The sequence below is a fragment of the Bos indicus genome, chromosome 28 (assembly GCF_029378745.1).
Source record: "Bos indicus isolate NIAB-ARS_2022 breed Sahiwal x Tharparkar chromosome 28, NIAB-ARS_B.indTharparkar_mat_pri_1.0, whole genome shotgun sequence".
Lineage (NCBI taxonomy): Eukaryota > Metazoa > Chordata > Mammalia > Artiodactyla > Bovidae > Bos > Bos indicus.
In genome coordinates this window covers 24773607-24793690 of record NC_091787.1, presented here as the reverse complement: position 1 = coordinate 24793690, position 20084 = coordinate 24773607, and the positions used below count along the sequence as shown (strand labels likewise).

Genomic DNA, 20084 nt, shown 5'->3' with positions numbered 1-20084 from the left:
TACTTTTGCATTCCAGTTCCCTATGATGAAAAGGACATCTTTTTTGGGTGTTAGTTCTGGAGGTCTTGTTGGTCTTCATAGAACTGTTCAGCTTCAGCTTCTTTAGCATTACTGGTCGGAGCATAGACTTGGATTACTGTGATATTGAATGGTTTGCCTTGGAAATGAACAGAGATCATTCTGTCATTTTTGAGATTGCACCCAAGTACTGCATTTCAGACTCTTTTGTTGACTGTGAGGACTACTCCTTTTCTTCCAAGGGATTCTTGTCCACAGTAGTAGATATAATGGTCATCTGAATTAAATTCCCTCATCCAGTCCCTTTTAGTTCACTGATTCCTAAAATGTTGATGTTCACGCTTGCTGTCTCCTATTTGACCACTTCCAATTTACCTTGATTCATGGACCTAACATTCCAGGTTCCTATGCAGTATTTGTTCTTTGCAGCATTGGACTTTACTTCCATCACCAGTCACATCCACAACTGGTCATTGTTTTCGCTTTGACTCTGTCTCTTCATTCTTTCTGGAGTTATTTCTCCACTCTTCTCCAGTAGCATATTGGGCACCTACCAACCTGGGGAGTTCATCTTTCAGTGTCCTATCTTTTTGCCTTTTCATACTGTTCATGGGGTTCTCAAGGCAAGAATACTGAAGTGGTTTGCCTTTGCCTTCTCTAGGACCATGTTTTGTCAGAACTCTCCACCGTGACCCATCTGTCTTGAGTGGTCCTACATGGTATGGCTCATAGTTTCATTGAGTTAGACAGGGCTGTGGTCCATGTGATTAGTTTGATTAGTTTCCTGTAATTGGGAGTTACTTAGATGGGGGTAATAAGTGAAGGTCTTATAGGCCACGTTTGCCCTGGAAGCAGTCTCATTGGCATGCTGGGAGGACTAGGGGCAGTATTCTTAGGATTAGCATTGTTAGTGGAGTAAAGAAAGAAGAATTTTTTCTGCTCCCCAACCCACCATGTCCCTTGTACCAGAAAGCAGAATTTAATTTTTTTTTTTTTAGTTTTTAATTTTTTAATTAATTAATTATTTTTTAGAATTAAAAAAATTTTTTGAATGACTTAGCTTATTTTTGACTGTGCTGGGTCTTCATTGCTTTGTGTGGGCTTTCTCTAGTTGTGGTAAGCGGGAGCTCCTCTCTAGTTGCAGTGCACAGGCTTCTCATTTGGGGGCTTTTCTTGTTGTGGAGCACGGGCTCTAGAGCACATGGGCTTCAGTAGTTGCTCAGGCTTAGTTGCCCTACAGTGACATGTGGGTTCTTCCTGGACAGGGGTTGAACCCACGTCACCTGCACTGGCAGGCAGACTCTTAACCTCTGGACCACCAGGGAAGTCCAAGAAAGCAGAACTGAACACCATGTGAAGTTGAACCACAGAGTAGTAGCAACAAAGAAAGTCCTGATAGTCTTGCACAGGGTAGGCCTGAGGTTAGATGAGAAAATGCTTTGTAAATAATGATGTCTTACACCAGTTGTAATGAGAAGACTAAAACTTTGAATTTCAGAATATAAATTTTATTCTGTGAAAGCTAATCAGCAATGTGACATTTCCTCACCTTTGAGATATGTTCATAGAAATACTAGGGAAAAGAGTTAAGTCATAAATCTTTGTTTTCACTAAAAATGTTATCCCCTCTGAGATAAGTGGCCCAAGTTGTATCAGTAATATGAAGGGATATTGTATCAGGGTTTGTGATCTAATCTTTAAATCAATATTTTATATATAGTTTGGCTTGTTTACGGTAAAATTGATTTGTTCTTATCAGACTATTGTATAAAACCTGTATGTTCTACTTGTCATCCCTTTGGCATAAGTTAAACTAGTAGTTTATAACTCTATAAACTCTATTGTAGGAGTATATAAAATATAAAAATCTACATTAAAAAACATTATAGCAACCCTATAAGCTGTGTTTAATTATTTACCATTTTATTGGTAAAATGAAATTAGTATAAGTTTAATTACTACCCTGTTTTATTGATGAGGAAATTGAGGTTTAAGGAGATTAAATAATTTTTTCAAGAGCACAGCATGATGTCAAGACCAATCAGTTATGTTCTTGGTTCTCAAGTTAGAATCCAGTGAGAGTTTTCTCCACTAAGACCCCAGTAACCCAAACCTGGGACCGCTTTACTGGAATGAACGACACTGCCAGAGAATCTTTTAAAAGTGATCAAAAGAGACATGCAACCATATAACAGAGTTTATTTTTCTATTTCTTGATTCCTTTCAAACATTTAACAAAATAAAATTCTTTTTTTGGCCAGAAAATGTGCATAGCACTCTAACCTTTGTCACTATGAGTGGGGAACTGAAGGCCAGAAAAGAAGAGGATGGTATCGTCCTGGACCTGCCTCTTTATCCAGCCCATCCCCAGGTCAGCTTTTTAAAATTATTGCCACACACTGTATACAATGTGCCTGTTTTACAATGATTTTGTCTTTTTTCCTGATCTAGAAATTGCACGAAGTGGAGGACCTGATAAAGGTTCGTGAAAGAGTCAAACTTGAGCCGTGGGATTTGATCATCTGTAATTGTTTGAACAAAGATTTGTTGTATTTGATCTCAAATATAGACCTTCTACCAATGTAAGTGTTCTAGTTTAAGCTTGGGTGAATACTGCATGGTGCCTTTTAGGTTTGAATTTTAATATTGAATCTATTTGGTGAAAAGATTGACCAGTTTTCCCTAACTCTTCATTATCTGATTAGCCCCCATGGAAAGATGGGGGAGGGGAGAGTGCCATGTGGCAGGCTGAGAGTGAAAGAAAAGAATGGAAACAGCCTGGCAGCAGTCTGTGTCCTGATCTCTTCAGTGGGGAATAAGGCTGAGATGACGGGGCTGTGCTTTGATGCAAGAGAGCAGAAAAGCAAGGGTACTGCAATAGAGAAGACAAGATATATATAGCAGCCTCCTCAAAGGGTCTGTGTGGGGATGGGGCTTTATGATAAGGATGATGATGATGATAAAGAATATTTTTGAGAGTCTGTTCTGTGCAGTACCATGCATTTTAATGCATTATTTCATTTAATTCTCGCTGTCACCCAGGGCAGTAGGCACTACAGTTGTCTTGTGGAGATTCTAGAAGGCCAGAGCAGCCCTGGATAGCCAGGTGCTTAGGTTTTAGAGCAGGAAGGGCCCAGGTCAGGACCAGGCCAAGGGTGCCATGAGAAAAAATTATTCTGGGAAATGGCCCGTTACAGGTAGTAATGGGTATTTCTTAGTGAATTTTCAAATACAGCATTTGTTATCTCTTTAGTGTTTTGCTTTAAGTTTTCAAAGAATATAAGCAAGTATCATGGATTCTACTTTTACACTCAGCTTCACCTATGGCTTCGGTTTTGGGAGACAAGCCAAATTCATAAATGAATTGCTTTAAGCATATTGGCAAAAAAACAGAAAATCTTTACAGTGGTAGACCTTGTTCATGATAGAAAGAACTTAACCTGCTCTCTCTAAGCCTCAGGGTCAGCATTTGTAAAATGGGAATGATGAAAAGTATTTATCGTGAGTATTGTCATTTTGGGCTTCCCAGGCAACTCAGTGGTAAAGAATCTGCCTGCCAGTGCAGGAGACACAGAAGATAAGGGTTCAATTCCTGGGCTGGGAAGATCCCCCTGGAGTAGGAAATGGCAACCCACTCCAATATTCTTGACTGGGAAATCCCTGGACAGAGGAGCCTGACGGGCTGCATTCTTTGGGGTCGCAGAGTTGGATACAACTGAGCATGCATGCATTGTCATTTTTGTTCCTAGAAACTGTCAATAAGATTCTCAGTTGAGAATTAAACTTTCAAATTGACATAAGAATCCATGCAGAGAAGGGTTGGATGACCCTTCAGAGAGATTTGGAGGCCTGGAGAGCAGATGGGATTGGGCTGTAGGAGTCACCATATCTAGAGGGGGGACATTGGTCAGCAGTGGTCACAGAGGCAGACCTTCCAGGCACTACCCTCAGTAGTCTTGGCCATGGAACCTAGAGCTTCTAAGCCCCTAAAGAAGATTGCTGCTGCTGCTGCTGCTAAGTCACTTCAGTCATGTTCAACTCTGTGCGACCCCATAGACAGCAGCCCACCAGGCTCCGCTGTCCCTGGGATTCTCCAGGCAAGAACACTGGAGTGGGTTGCCATTTCCTTCTCCAATGCATGGAAGTGAAAAGTGAAAGTGAGGTCGCTCAGTCGTGTCTGACTCTTAGCGACCGCATGGACTGTAGCCCACCAGGTTCCTCCATCCATGGGATTCTCCAGGCAAGAGTACTGGAGTGGGTTGCCATTTCCTTCTCCAAGGGATCTTCCCGACCCGGGGATCGAACCTGGGTCTCCCGCGTTACAGGCAGATGCTTTTACTGTCTGAGCCACCAGGGAATCCCATTCCTCTAAGAAGCAGGCATAAAGCCCCACCTCTACAGATAGTAGACAGTAGTGATTCAGAGCTTTGACTCCAGGGCTCCTCAGTCCTGGGTCAAAGTGTGTGTATGTGAGAGAGAGATTCTGGGCCTCCCTGAATCTTTTTATCTGTGGGGAAAATACCCAATTGAAGGAGTTGTGTGTCGAGTCTCATAGTAACATGTATGAACAAGGCCTATCTTTGGCTCTCAGAGGCTAAACTTAACCCCTATTAAGGTCCAAGTGCTCCTGAACACCATGAAATTGGCCTTCTTTGAGAAATACCTTGAATCCTAAAACTGACCTGAAACTCTTGAGACTGGAGATGTTGGTTGTGCCTGGCACAAAGCAGATGTTTGTGAGAGATTGTTCTCCAAGGACTTGACCCAAGACACACTTCTGAGGAAGTTTTGGTCTGTCTCCATAGACTGCCATTGGTGACACGTTGGTTCAAGATGTTCGCTATTCCCCAGATACCAAAAAGCTCCTGGTCCGGCTCAGTGATACTTACAACAGGTAAATGAGGTTTTTGACTTTGTCAGTACTGTGGGGGAGGGCACCAGATTCATAGCTCTGGCTTGATCTGGCTGTGCCATGTTCAGTCGAACCATGATCTACACTGCCAGAGTGTTCTGTTCCTGGGCAGGAAGGTTGTAGTTGCTCTTCCTCGCTTACTGCTGAGCCACTGGACAAGCTGCAGCCTGGCCTGCTTTATGGAGTCTGGGGAATGGGTAGTCTGTGGAATGGGTTTGTCCTAATCCATCCTGTTTATGAACAAGGTCATTTCTGGAGAGCCTGACAGTGAATACAGAGAATTTGCTGCAAGTGGAAACCACAGGGAAGGTGAAAGGACTCATTCTCACCCTCAAGGGGGAGCCTGGTGGGCAGACTCAAGCATTTGACTTTTACTCCAGATATTTTGCTCCGTGGTACGGTGTGGCTGAAGACCCCGTAACAGGTACTTTTTGCCTTGAATCCTGAGGAAAGCTAAACAGTGGAGGAGGAGGAGAACCGCTGTTTAAGTGCCCTCCACAGTGAGCTTTTGGGTTGTTTGGGTTTTGAGCTGCCTTTGTTTCCCTATCTCCCCTCCCCATCCCTTCACTGAAGTCTCTTGTGAAAAACACAGTGTTAATGAGGCAATATATAGCAAGGTTAAATTTTAGCATCAGACAGGCTGGGTTTGCGTCCTAGCTTCCTAGCTGTTGACCTTGGGTAAATGATTTAACTTTTCACAGCTTTTGTTCCCTGTCTATGAAATATGGATAATACCTCATAGGTTATGTAAACACAATGCATGTTAAACACAAAACATAATGAGCACAGTGCCTGGCACATGGTAAGTGGCCAATAGCTGTTAGGTATTTTAACAACTAACGATAAAACTGGCTCCTTGAGCCAACACTTCTAGAGCTACCTGTTGCAAAATCCAGTGGCCAATGTCCACTATATTCCCAAAGTCCTTTGTGCTTTTCAGTGGCCAGCCTGTGTGATCATTGACCAAGATTTGGTCTTTGAAGGACCAAGTCCTGGACTGCAGGTGGGAAACAGGGACAGGAATAGCGTTTTTCTTCCTCCCCTCCTCCTTTGCCGCACCTGCTCACTAAGTGAGTGGAATGGGTTCAGCAACATAGGAATTCAGGATCTTCCACAAGCCAGAAGCAGAGAGTTGAAATAAAAAGTTGGCAAGAATGTGATGCTTCCTACTTTCATCCTCCTTGATAAAAGTGGGCTGAGCAGCAAAAGGCGGGGAATGCTTTTTGGAGGAAGCTGATGGATAAGAAGTTATGAGTGGATTTACACATGCATGGTTGCTTCCCAAAGATTTTAATTATCACAAAGGGAATGTTTTTCCCCCCTGGAATTATGCTTTTCTAGAGTGGGAAAGCTCTTTGGACAGTGATGGCCAACAGTCTTGGTTTGCTTGAGACTGAAGGACTTCTCAGAGTAGGGATCTTCAGTGATGAAACCAGGGCAGCCTCAGGCATACTGGGATGCCTGGGCACCCTGTCCCATAGTATTTAGTACATTTTTCTGAAGGAGAAACCTTTTTCAAACCATCCTTTCCTCTCCCAAATACTTGCCTGTCAGTTATTACTTAGCAGTTTGTTCCTTCATTTTAGTATTTATTCTCTGATCTACACCTAGGGCACAATCCTGTGAAAAAATATCTCACTAAAACAAAGCTCTTTTGGCACCAAAAACTGGGAATGTTGTCTTCATGGAAATTTTGGTCTTTTGTCAGAGTTCCCACCCTTCTTTGCATGTGCGTCTTAGGAGGAAAGATATGTTTTTCCTTGATAGATGTAGACAGATGTACGTGAAAGCCTTAATTCTCCTACCATGGACTGACAAGGAATTGATAGACAAGAATTAAAGCCTGCAGTTTAATTCAGCCTTCAGAAAGTGTAAGATGCAGCAGATATGTCTTTTGAAGGAGCTTATCCATAAATTCTATGTCTTCCTTTCTATTCCCATTCATAATTCCACACTTTGCAGAAGTCATGGCCAACATAATGAGTAAGTTGTCTAAGGTTCAAACTGGATAGTTGATCCTTTATGAATGTAGCAGAGTTGCTCCTGTTTTCTTTGGGATTGTTGTAACATAACTTTTCACTTCTTTTAAGGGTCTGCACATACTGTTCTCAGTAGCTACTGGTCTGAGCAACTGGGGAAGAAAGACTTGCACGGTAGGACAGTTCTTTTTCAAATTTTAAAAAAAATTGCTAAACTTTAAGCTAGTATTCCTTTTCATATATGCTATCCACTTGAAGATGTAATAAAATGTTAACTATCAAACAAAAATGTTAACTATTACCCACATGAAAACTAAAGGTTTTGAATTCCTTCACCCTGAATCTTCTGCTCAACATCCGCCCCCCAAACATTTTCCACCTCTGTTTCTCCCAAAGCACAGACACACTTCTAATACAGTTAAGTGCCAAGTAAGTATTTGCTGAATAAAGTTAACTAGGTGTGTAATTTTGGCCCAGAAAGGTTCTTTATAATGTGATGAGTTGAGACTGGATGATTACCAGGGTCCCATTATGGGATTAAATAAAACAAATTGCTTTGGAACCAAGTCTCCTAGTGATTAATACATTGCTCAGGACAGAGAAAATAGATGGTAGCCAGTGGAGGTTACACAGCTAGTACCACATGCAGAACAGGCTACACAATCGAAGTAGAATTTTGACCTTAGTGGACAGAAGTTCTTACTTAGTGGGATGGTTAAGCATCTGTGACCCTGATTTGGGGATAGCAGGGTGGCTGTTCTCTTTCCATTGTGAGCCTAATTACTTCCCTAAGCTCAAGAAGCCTGAGGCTGTACCTCACGTTTGCTTGACAAGTGTGGTTGATTGCTATCCACAATGAGTAGGGAACTCCTTTTGTCCTTTTCAGACCTCGAGAAAGACGGGGCCTTCTCTGAAGGGCCCAAGAACACCCCCTCTTTATCTTTTTAGCCTTTTAGTCCTAGGCTCTATCTTTTCACTTGTGCTTGCTTACTCCTAGACCTAGATGGAGCCAGGGAGGAAGCTACGGTTAGGGTGTGTCTGGGGCGTTACAGGAAGTAATAGAGGAAGTGGCTCAGGAAGGGAAGATGTAGAGCTGTGTGCTTTGTGTATCAAATTGCGTTTGTGGCCTCAGTCCTCAGGAGAACGGTGTGGGCTAGGCAATATTATGAACAGATGAAGGAACGCATTGTTTAAAAAATTAGTTAATAGGTTTTTATTGACAGTGTTGATTTATTACATTAAATAAGTTTCTCATGTATATTGTATTTCTGCTTCTATACATCCTACAGTGTGCTCACTATCAAAAATTTATTTTCTATCCTTTACCACGGAGAAGGCAATGGCACCCCACTCCAGTACTCTTGCCTGGAAAATCCCATGGATGGAGGAGCCTGGTAGGCTTCAGTCCATGGGGTCACTAAGAGTCAGACACGACTGAGCGACTTCCCTTTGGGGTCACTAAGAGTCAGACACGACTGAGCGACTTCCCGTTCACTTTTCACTTTCATGCATTGGAGAAGGAAATGGCAACCCACTCCAGTGTTCTTGCCTGGAGAATCCCAGGGGCGGTGGAGCCTGGTGGGCTGCCGTCTATGGGGTCGCACAGAGTTGGACACTACTGAAGCGACTTAGCAGCAGCAGCAGCAGCATCCTTCATCATGCAGTTGATCTCCTTTAGGCGTTTTGATCCCGCACATATCAGCCTGCCCCTCCCCTTCTGGTAACCACTCTCTGTTCTCTGTGTCTATGTGTTTGGTTTGTTCATTTATTTTGTTTTCATTTGTTTGAAAGAATGTATTCTTTAAACTGACCTGGGAGGATTCTAGAGCTTATAATAATCAGTCTTTCACTATGTCTTATTAATTAAAGGGGTGAAAATTATCTTGATTTGTGACTTGTTTTATGTTTTCTTCAGCCTTTCAGTGTTCCAACCGGGGAGGAGAACTGACAATTTCCCTGTGTTCTGATGGACGAGTTGACATCAAGGGAGGCGCGGCTCTTGTTTTAGAGGGCACGCTGACAGCCTAGACTGCTTGCACTGCAGTGATGCAATCTTGAATTACTGAGTATTTTCTGCATAAAAAGAAATGTAAGAGACTGCTTTGAATAAGATTGCATTGTAGTCCACTTAATCCTCACCTGAGAAATAGAACAATGAAGACAAATTAAGGGATTTAATAATGCTTCCTGATGAATTAACTAAAGGAGTTTTGGTTCTACCTGTGAACATATTCGAAGTAACCCATATCAAAGAATAATGTTGTCACCTTTAATTATGACCACCAATCACAGAATGAGGAACACATTTATGAACAGTAAGATTAAATCATTTAAACTCAGATGTGAATACCTGATAGATTGTTTTGCAGCCATCGAAAAGACCCAATAGCTATGTGGAAATATAGAAAAATAGTTCATAGTATAATACTAAGAAAGAAAATTATAGTGGACTATTAAATGTTAGCAATGTTATGCTATGTCTGTGGAGAGTAGGAATTTATATGGACAAGAATGGATCATGAAGATAGAAAAGTAAAAACAGTTTATGTGTGAATGTTAAGGGTGGAGTAATTTTAATGTACCTAAAAAATTATTTCCTTTATTGGAACATGCTTACGTTTAATACCTAAAAATCAGGACGTGTAGCTAAATAACTAAAACGCCCAGAAATTTTTTAAATGAGTGATAATGAGTGATAGAGTGATAATAAAATTAAACATGGAAAGTAATGTGATATCCTGCCTCTTTCCAAGTTCTTTTCAGGGTGGGAATCCCCCTTACTGTCACTCCCATGTATTCTGCAAATTAGGTGCCCAGCTGGTATCTGAATTCTCACCCTGTGGGTCAGATTTGCTGCTTAGCAATCTGATGTGGTTGGTAAAAAACAATTTGCTGTCTCCTGTGTGTAAGACACTGGACTAGAAATTGGCAGGGTAGAGAGCTGGGGGACAGGATGCAAAGGAGATTAGACGGGGAGCTTGTAGGACTCTCAAGCGACTCTAACTGGGGAGACCAGGCTCATCCTTTCGTGAAAAGATAATGAGCACTTGTACTGGTCTGTGATTAGGGTCTGCCATATGCAGACCCTGAGTGCTATGGCGTAGTCAGGGGAGTGTTAAAAAACAGGGTTTTGAAAGATGGGCATGAGCAAAGCTTCAGAGATGAATGAATGTACATGGCCTCTAGGTTTTGTCTAGAGTTTCTATATCTTGAAAGTAGTTACATTCTATAGGTGCGGAGATATAAAGGAAAGTAGTTATTAAACTAACAATCTAGTTGAAGAGACAAGACATAAGGACAGAGAAACACATGGACAGATAAATAATATTGAAAACTATTCTTTTTCTTTTTTGAAAACTAGTCTTAATTTTTTTTTCTTTTTCTATAGAAAAGACAGGAATCACAGCAATTGTGAGTCATCCCCAGTGTATGAGAAAGGGAGAACTATGGTTCTTCAGGTGTGGTTTCCCAGACAAGTAGCATTTGCATTACTTGGGAGCTTGTTAGAAAAGCAAATTCTCAGGCCCTATCTCAGACCCACTGAATCAGAAGCTCTGGAGATGGAGACCAGAAATCTATTTTTTAACAAGCCCTCTGGGCAATCCAGGTGTACATTTACATTTGAGAACCTCTAATATTCATGGTAATGAGTGATAGAGTGGTAATAAAATTAAACACAGAAAGTAAGGTAATATCCTGCCTCTTTCCAAGTTCTTTTTGGGGTGGGAATTCCCCTTGCTGTTGCTCCCATGTATTCTGCAATATCCTAGTATTCAGCCATTGTCTTCTTCCCTCTCAAGTGACAATTGCCTCTGTAGCTCAATAACTTTTATTCTCTATTGGTTTTTTTTTTTTTTTTTTGGCTGCACCTAGTGGCTTACTGGGATCTTAGCTCCCCAGCCAGGGATTTAACCCAGGCCTTTGGCAGTGAAAAGTGCAGAATCCTAACCACTGGGCTGCCAGAAAAGTCCCAATAACTTCTAAATGTGCATTATCTCAAAATCTCCCTGACCACACCAATATACTTGCTGCTTAATGTAGTTTTGGAGGGGCTGTTGTTGTTGTTGTTTTTTTCCCTCATAGCTTCCAGTTCTGTTCAGCTAGAAAAATTAGCTGTGCTCAGGTGGGAGCTGTTCAGTAATGTGTTGGTAATATAGAGATTAGTTAATCAGCCATGATTTATTAATGATGAATTAATTATACCTGATTATGCAGTTCTGCTAGCTAAATGGAGCTTTAAAGGAGTTATTTTATTAATCATCATGGTGCTAATTGCAGACACTTACAGAAGTATCACTAATTAAACATGCAACCATGTGCAGAACAAGTTGAGCTGCTGAGACCTGCAATAATAAGAAACCCTGACTTTTAGGGGAGCCAAAACAAATTTTATTTTATGCAATATTAGGGATTTGGCTTGGCAATGTTAATCATTCACTGCAAATTAATATTGTAATTTTTCTCAGCAGGAATTGATCCTTATATCAAAAAATATAAAGCACTCTGCATGCATGTGTGCTAAGTCACTTCAGTTGTGTCTGATCCTATGGACTATAGCCTGCTAGACTCCTCTGTCCATGGGATTCTCCAAGCAAGAATACTGGAATGGCTTGTCATGCCCTTCTCATATAGCACTCTAGTGAGATTCTAATAAAGGGAAAGGTTGTTCAATCCTGTATTCTTTTTATTTATTTGTTTTATTTTTTGACTGTGGTGGATCTTTGTTGGCTTTCTCTAGTTGCGGTGAGTGGGGGCTACATTTCATTGCAGTGTGTGGGGTTCTTACTGTGGTGGCTTCTCTTGTGGAGCACAGGCTCTAGGCACACAGGTTCAGTAGTTGAAGTGCTTGGGCTTAGTTGCTCTGCAGCGTGTGAGATCTCCCTGGACCAGAGGTCGAACTGATGTCCCCTGCATTGCAGGGCATATTCTTAACCCCTGGGCCACCAGGGAAGCCCCTATATTCTGTTTTATACATATGCAGGATGGTCTTTGCTGAATAGAAACCTTTGATTGATGGGATGTGACTCAGCAGAGAAAGTCAAAACCACAAACCAGCCCTTTGTATCAGAGAGCATCAGGTGAGTTCAAGACTGTGACCTCTTGGAGATCAAGAACACCTGTGTATTCAATCACAATAAGAGGATTCACAGCCTTGTACTATTGGAGCAGAGAAAGGAATGAGACTGTCCAGTTGAAAGGGCATGTGGTAAACTGAAAGTGGAAGTCCCTCAGTCCTGTTCGATTCTTTGTGACCCCGTGGACTATACAGTCCATGGAATTCTCTAGGCCAGAATACTGGAGTGGCTAGCCTTTCCCTTCTCCAGGGGATCTTCCCAACCCAGGGATCAAACCCAGGTCTCCCACATTGCAGGTGGATTCTTTACCAGCTGATCCACAAGGTAAACTGAAGGGTAGATGAATAATGGGAAAAGCATTTTCAATTTTTGGCTCAAGATGAATGAAAGCCACTTCCTGACTTTTTTTTATTATGATTAATTGGAGTTATGCAGCATCCAGGACTTCCCAGGTGGCACAGTTGGTAAAGGACCTGCCTGCCAGTGGAGGAGGATGCAAGAGATGTGGGTTCAATCACTAGGTCAGGAAGATCCACTGGAGTAGGAAATGGCAACCCCACTCTAGTATTCTTGCCTGGAGACTTTCATGGACAGAGGAGCCTGGCAGGCTACATTCTATAGGGATGTAAAGAGTCAGACATGACTGAGCACACACTGCCAACGCCATGTAGCATCCAAACACCAACCTTCAACGTTGTCTTAGCACCATAGTTGGAAAATTCTCATTGTGAGTAGCCAAGGAGGTGGTGGCCAACTTCCTCCAAGGAAGCCAAAGAGGTCAGGTGTGACCTCTCCCTGTACACGGAGGGCAGGCATGCTACTGGGGCTCAGTCAAATCAGAAACTATCTCCTGGGAGTTTGGATCCTGAACAAGGGAAGCAGTACTGTAGAGGCAGTGGCTAGAGGCCTATACTATAAAGGTCCACACTATAGCTCATTCTCAAGCAAGTTCTTTCTTTTCTTTTCTTACCTTTTTTTTTTTTTTCAGTGGTGGGTCTTGGTTGCGGCCTGTGGATCTTAGTTCCCTGACCAGGGATTGAACCTGGGCCCCCTGCATTGGGAATGCAGAGTCTTAGCCACTGGACCACCAGGGAGCCCCTCTAGCTTGTTCTTTCTAACATTATTCCAAAGTGTAGCTGTTTTACCGTTTACTCAGTCCCCTCAGTCTCCTGCTGAAGACCTTTATTTCCAGACTTTTTACCATTAGAAGCTGTCCTGCAGAGAGCAGCTTTATTTATTTTATTTTCTGTGTCCTGGTACTTTTATTTCTTTACAATAGGTTTGAGAGAGAGGGATTTCTGATTTAAAAAATATGTGTATTTTTAATTTCAGTAGCTATTGTCAGATAGCTTTCCAAAAGAGTCTGTAGCTGTTCATGTTGCCAGAGCACTGTGTCCTTTTCACTGCAACCCACTAGCAGAATTTTGCTAACCGGGTAAGTGATAGCTTATTATTACTTAATTTGCATTTACTTTTTGACATTAACTTGCCATTTGTATTTTCTCTTCTCTGAATTCTCTATTCATATATTTTTCCCACTTTCAATTGCATTTTGTTACCAGTTTGCAAGAACACTTTCTTCATTATGATCTGTCACAGGTATGGAAATATTTTCCCTGATGTTTTGATATATATTAAGGCAGTCATTATTTTCCATATTTTGTAGATGAGAAAATAAATGCTCAGAAAAGAAACTGACTTGCTTAAGTGTACTCAGCTAGTATAATGATTAGATCTGGATTTAAAACCAGGATGTGATTACAAACCAAGTGCCGTCACTGTACTTCAAGAATATCCTAGAGGGTTCCTCTGGTTACTATCCTGTAGAATAAGTTACCCCCAAATTTAGAGGTATGGAACAGTCACTGGTTATGCTTAGAGATTCTGTCAGGAATTTGCACAGGACATCATGAGGAAGGTTTGTTTCTACTCCACGTGCTGTCAGAGTGGTTCAGAGGCAGGGCTGAGATCATCGGAGGTTTGTTTACATACATTGGGAGCCTTAGTTGGGAACGCTAAAACAACTGAGAGCTGGAACAGTTAGGCTTCCTTAAACACTTTTTTTTTTTTTTTTGGCCACGCTGCTTCCAGGATTTCAATTCCATGACCAGAAACTGAACCTGGGCTCCTTGCAGTGTAAGCATGGAATTCTAATCACTGGACTGCCAGGGAAGTCCCTCAAAATTAACTACTTTTTTAAAATTTATTTTTTATTTTATTGGCCACATGGCACATGGGATCTTAGTTCCCCAACAGCAGATTGAACCTGCACCTCCTGCATTGGAAGCGCAGAGTCTTAACCACTGGACCACCAGGGAAGTCTTGAACACCTTAATCTATATATAGTCTCTCCACATGATGTTTCCGGCATGGCAAGTTTAGGGTAGCTGGACTTGCTCTGTATAGGCTTGGCTCCCAAGGCCCAGAGAGAGCCCGGGGAAGCTGTGTCACCTATTGTGACTCTACCAGGAAGTCACATGGATTTACTTTTGCCACGTTCTATTGGTTGAGGCATTTACAAAGGTCTGTCCAGGCTCACAGGGCAGGAACACAAATCCTATCTCTTGATGGAAGATTATTCATGCCACATTGAAATAAGAGCACATGAGAAGGGATATATTTGACTATAGTTGTCTTTAGAAAAATATCTATCACAAGAGTGTTTTGAGGAATTTCCCACATCCTTGGGAAACTGGGAACAAAAAGGGTTAGCAGGAATAAGAAGGCAATGGCACCCCACTCCAGTACTCTTGCCTGGAAAATCCCATGGATGGAGGAGCCTGGTGGGCTGTAGTCCATGGGGTCGCAAAGAGTCGGACACGACTGAGCGACTTGATTTTCACTTTTCACTTTCATGCATTGGAGAAGGAAATGGCAACCCACTCCAGTGTTCTTGCCTGGAGGATCCCAGGGACGGGGGAGCCTGGTGGGCTGCTGTCTATGGGGTCGCACAGAGTCGGACACAACTGAAGCGACTTAGCAGCAGCAGCAGGAATAAGAAATACCTTCATAAATAGAGGAACAACAACTACAGTCATTGAACCATCATCGACAAATATATGGATGTGTTGTGTTTATAGATCATCATCAAAGACTTTCAAAAATGTTCTTAGCTTACTGAACCAGAAGATATTTTCAAGGAACCAGAAACATTTGAGCATCAGCTTTTAAGGACTTTCTAGGCTCCCAAGCCTGCTCTGAAAAGGAGATGGACCGGACTGGATCTGCTCCACACTTAAGAGTGAAACAGTGTTCTTTGGCTTAGTTCTTTATCTTCAGCTGTCTGAGCTGCTATAACAAAAATACCATAGACTAGGTGACTGCTACTGCAGTCCATGGGGTCGCTGAGTCGGACACGACTGAGCGACTTCACTTTCACTTTTTACTTTCATGCATTGGAGAAGGAAATGGTAACCCACTTCAGTGTATTTGCTTGGAGAATCCTAGGGACAGGGAAGCCTGGTGGGCTGCCGTCTATGGGGTCGCACAGAGTCGAACACGACTGAAGCGACTTAGCAGCAGCAGCAGCAGGTGGCTTATAAACAACAAACATTTATTTCTTATAGTTCTGGAAGGTGGGAGTCCATGATCAAGATGCTGGCAGATTTGATGTCTGGTGAGAGCCTGCTTCCTGGTTCATAGATGGCATTCTTCTTCTTGTGTCCTCACATGGTGGAAGGGGCAAGGGATCTCTCTGGGGGTCTCTTAATAAGGACCCTAATCTGATTAGTGAGGGCTCCACCCTCACGACCTAAACACTGACTAAAGGCCCCACCTCTAAGTACCATCACACTGGGGACTCAGTTTCAACATATGAATTTTGGGACACACTTTCAGTCTGTGGCAGCCCTTTTGGGTCAAAGCCTTGTAGTTACTCTTCCCTGATGCTGCCCAATGCTTCTGGAAAGGCCAGAGTGGGTATTGTTAGGGATGAGTGGTTTATGACTTTGTGCAAGAGCCAGTCGAGGTGATCACAATACCTTTGAGCCAGGTTATTTTAAGTTACAATAGACAGTATGTGAAGTTCATCAACCAACTGGAGGCTCTTCCTAGCTAAAACCACGATTTCAGCAAAAAAGAAAAGAAGAGGTAAGTTAAAAGTGAACACCTGTTCTTCTAAAATTGCTCTACTGCAGGTACTAGCCCTAGAGAGTTGGCAGATGGTTTTGTGTTTCTAAGCCTGACCTTAGCAGCCCTTCATCAATCTTGAGCTGATTGATTCTCAAGAAAGAGGAGACTCTGGTTTCCCAGGGTACCCAAGACACCTTTGCTGTAGTTACTACCTGAAGACCAATTAATTAGGCCACACTGGTTCTCTCTAGTTTTCCTAACAAAACTAGGAAATCCTGACACAGCCTGGCTGGGGAGGCTTTTTAATTGCTCATTAATTATTGTCACTCTAGACATGGATATTCCTAAAAGAAAAAAGCATCATTTTGCCCTGGGGAAGAAGACTGGTTATTTCCTAGGCCTGCAGCTATTAATATCTTGCATTGTGATTCCGGTTTCCAAGGGGCTCCCTTTTTTAAAAAACCTCCACGCATAGAAATGAAACTACAAACTGCTGCTCCCATCGAATTTTTTAAAAAAATATTTATTATTTATTTACGGCTGCACTGGGTCTTCGTTGCTGTGTGCAGGCTTTCTCTAACTGCGGCAAGTGGGGGCTATTCTCTAGTTGCAGGGCATGGGCTTCTCACTGCAGTGGCTTCTCTTGTTGCAGAGCATGGGCTCTAGGGCACTTGGGCTTCAATATGGTGCACAAGCTTAGTTGCTCTGTGGTGGCATGTGGAATCTTCCTGGACCAAGCGTCGAACCCGTGTCCCCTGCATCAGTGGGTGAATTCTTAACCATAGGTCCATCCCATTGCTGACCCGGGGAGTTTGTCAAACATGAGAGAATTTGTCCCTTGACTATCAGGCACTTTTTATTCTTTAAATTTAAGAGTATTTACTTGAGTTATTTTAAAGTCAATGCGATTGTATTTTTTTTCTTTTATGAGGGTATAGTCAGGTCACCCAGACCACTTATGATGGCTCATCTCTTGCTCTCTGTACACCCCCTGCTCGACCAGCGCCCCCTTCACCTGCATCTGCTCTCATGATTGACCTTCCTACATACTTGACCCAGATCCCAGCTAGTGATTGTTCTAACCTTTAGATCAGAACTTTTCCACCTGCTAGCTTCTCAAGAGGGCCATGAGGGCTGTGCTCTTCTGCTAGTTTCCCCAGTAACCAATGAACCAACCTGACCTCAATTCCCTGGCCCTCTCCCCAGGAGCCAAGACTGCTGCCATCTTGTCCAACACCAGTCGCACAGAGTGGGGTTTCACTCCAGGACCTTAATTCAGACGTGTAAGATCCCCCCATCCACCAAACCATTGATGTCACTGCTGCTGACTCCAGGCTTTCTTGAAGCTGGGCCAGTACAGGGCTTGCAAGCCTGCAGGGTGCAGCCCAACAATGATGTAGAATTAATTCATAATCAACTCTCAGTTATCATCTAGATGGACATCTGGAGGTCTCACTCTTCTCACCCTCTCAGCCAGTTTCCCCTCTTCTGTCTCTCAATTGGATCTATTTCTCTCCTGGTCTCTTCTCAGCCTTTGTTCATCCTTCCATAACTTAGCTACATACGGAAACCAAAACCTAAGCCCATGAATGCCTAACTGGGGAGGGTAAAAGTGGGTTGTGGCAATGTGTTTAATGTGAGAAGAAGTAATGTTAAGAGTCATGTTAAAGGATTAGGTACTCTATGACTGTTCTCCTTTCAGAGAATAACCATAAGTTGACTTTTGCTACTAAGAACTTCCTCCTCATGATAGATGTTATTTCTTCGTAGCATTAAAAGATACACTGGGGCGTATCTTTAAAATTTAAGAGTTTATCTAAGCAAAGTGAAAGAAAGTGAAAGTATCAGTTACTCAGTTGTGTCCGACTCTTTCTGACTCCATGGACTATAGCCCATCAGGCTCCTCTGTCCATGGCATTCCCCAGGCAAGAATACTAGAGTGGGTAGCCATTCCCTTCCCCAAGGAATTTTCTTGACCCAGGGCTCAAACCAGGGTCTCCTGCATTGCAGGCAGATTCTTTACTATCTGAACCACCAGGGAAGTCCCATTTGAGCAAAAATCTCTTCCAATCTGACAGTGCCAAACCAGAAGTGGTTAGGAGCATTTCCCTGACAAGAGACTAGGGGCAAGGCTTTATTATTAAGAAGGCTCTAAAGCAGAGCAAGGAAATTATTTAATTGGCTACAGCTCAGGCATTGTATGGGAAAGTCAAGTTGGCTGTTTGGGATTGGTTGTCCTTAGGTTTTGATTTCCTACCCTGGCAGCGTCCATGGACTTAGCTTTTGGTTTGCTTATGTAGCTAAGATGTGAAAACCACCTGAGTCTAAGGGCCTCCTCCTTTAATTAATTTAACAGTAATATACACAGTAATTTTTTTATTATTATAGACAATTTCAAGCATGCACAAAAGCGCAGACAATAGTTACTGCCTTGGCCTTCTTCCCTGCTGCTCCCCACCCTTTGCACCCACTATGCAGCTTCAACGTTTATCACGACCAATTCTGTTTCATAAATGTTCCCCAAACCCAGGAGTTCTGTGCTCCATATTTGGGGTCACCTGAAACCGTGTTTCCTCAGCTGAACATGCCTAGGAGGCAACCCTGGATGTGGCAGACTCCTGCCAGTCTGCATCTTCCACTCTGTCCTGTGGACTGAGGCTTGAGAACATCTCAAGTGTCACATTCTATTATACATGATGGGGAAATTCGAGGCGTCCTGGTGGTGGGCTGGACAAAAGGACAGCTGTGCTGGGCTGCCCACAAATTAGGGCATCTTTGGAGGCTGTTCGCCAATTCCCAATTAATTTTTAGGAGAGCTTTAATTATGCCATCAACAGTCCTCACTTAAACAATCACAAGGCACTCAGGCTGGGGGAGAAATGAGTAACTGACTAGATTTGCATAACCATTTACCCTAATTAGAATGTCAAAAGTTGGTGGCAAAGAGGCCAAGTTGTGCTGTGACTTAGTATCATTTTAATTTAGTCCAATTTCCTATGATTACAACTGTCTTCCTCTTTGCATCTCAGGTCCTCTTTCCTTCTAAACGATTTTTGGCAAAAACAGAATGGAAAACAGAACAACTAATAATAACTTGCTTGAGGGCTGAACTCCTGAAAAACTCTAAATGGTTTCTTTCCTTAATCCAAACCATGATTTTAGTTTTCATCTAAACTTATAATTGCATAAACATTTAGATTTAGGTAATTTAGGCAGACCTTAGCTTCGAATCCAGAAGCCTCCTCTTTGTGTGTGTGTGTGTGTGTGTGTAAGGTGGTAGAATCTTCTTCAGGTTGTCCCATGAGAAAAAATATTATGTTTGAATAGTTACTTTTATTCCAATGTTTTAACACAAGGGTTGGTATATAATAATAATGATTGCAAGATGTGCTTATTAATAGGCAATATTATTTTAAATACTGTATAAAGCTTCTATGATACACCTTATGAGCTATAAAATTTGAAAACTACAAAGTCAGCGGAGACTACAGAATGCCAGGTCTCAGGCATAGAACCACCCTGACCCATTAGAGACTGCTTAGGCACGCATCAGTGGTTTCTAGGTCCTGGCTATTTTTCCGCCCTCATTCTCTTTTAGCAGCAGGAGGCCACCTATTTAATTAGTTGGGGGTGGGAGCGTCTGTAATCTCTTGGGGGCAGCTTTAGCCCCAGAGTTGGATAAGAGGGTGAATCCATCCCAGGGCGTGGCTGGCCTCTCCCCTGCAACATATGGGGAGCCCACCATGCCTTCAGCCCAAGTTCCAGCAGCAAGTAGGAGTAGGGGGGCCTTCCCTGCTGGGAACACACCCTGCAAAGCCAAGGGCAGGTGGCGTCACTAGTAGAGTTCAAGCAATTCTTAGACCAAACAGCATCTGGCAAACTGTGCCAATTGGAAATCAATGTCCCTCCCTGGGCGGGTTTAATTTTATGGCTGTTTGCACAAACTTACAGCTCCTAATAGGTAGGGCAGAGCTCAGAGCATCCTCCCAGGGTTGTTCTGATGGAGTCTGATGTCTTCACTGCCCATCG

General features: G+C 42.7%; 1 protein-coding gene and 1 non-coding gene across 2 annotated transcripts in view; one reads left to right on the top strand and one right to left on the bottom strand.

Moving 5' to 3' along the window:
- Window positions 1–9643, top strand: part of PBLD (phenazine biosynthesis like protein domain containing) — a 35076-nt gene extending 25433 nt beyond the window's left edge. Inside the window, exons 5-10 of the mRNA XM_019953798.2 lie at window positions 2280–2389; window positions 2470–2499; window positions 4824–4912; window positions 5176–5354; window positions 7021–7083; window positions 8825–9643. Coding sequence (XP_019809357.2) covers window positions 2280–2389; window positions 2470–2499; window positions 4824–4912; window positions 5176–5354; window positions 7021–7083; window positions 8825–8937 — 584 coding nt within the window. The 3' untranslated portion in view covers window positions 8938–9643. The remainder of the gene's footprint in view (window positions 1–2279; window positions 2390–2469; window positions 2500–4823; window positions 4913–5175; window positions 5355–7020; window positions 7084–8824) is intronic.
- Window positions 9644–13005: 3362 nt separating this feature from the next.
- Window positions 13006–13078, bottom strand: TRNAG-CCC (transfer RNA glycine (anticodon CCC)). The gene has a single exon. It is a non-coding gene; the product is annotated as a tRNA-Gly (tRNA).
- Window positions 13079–20084: the final 7006 nt, after the last annotated feature.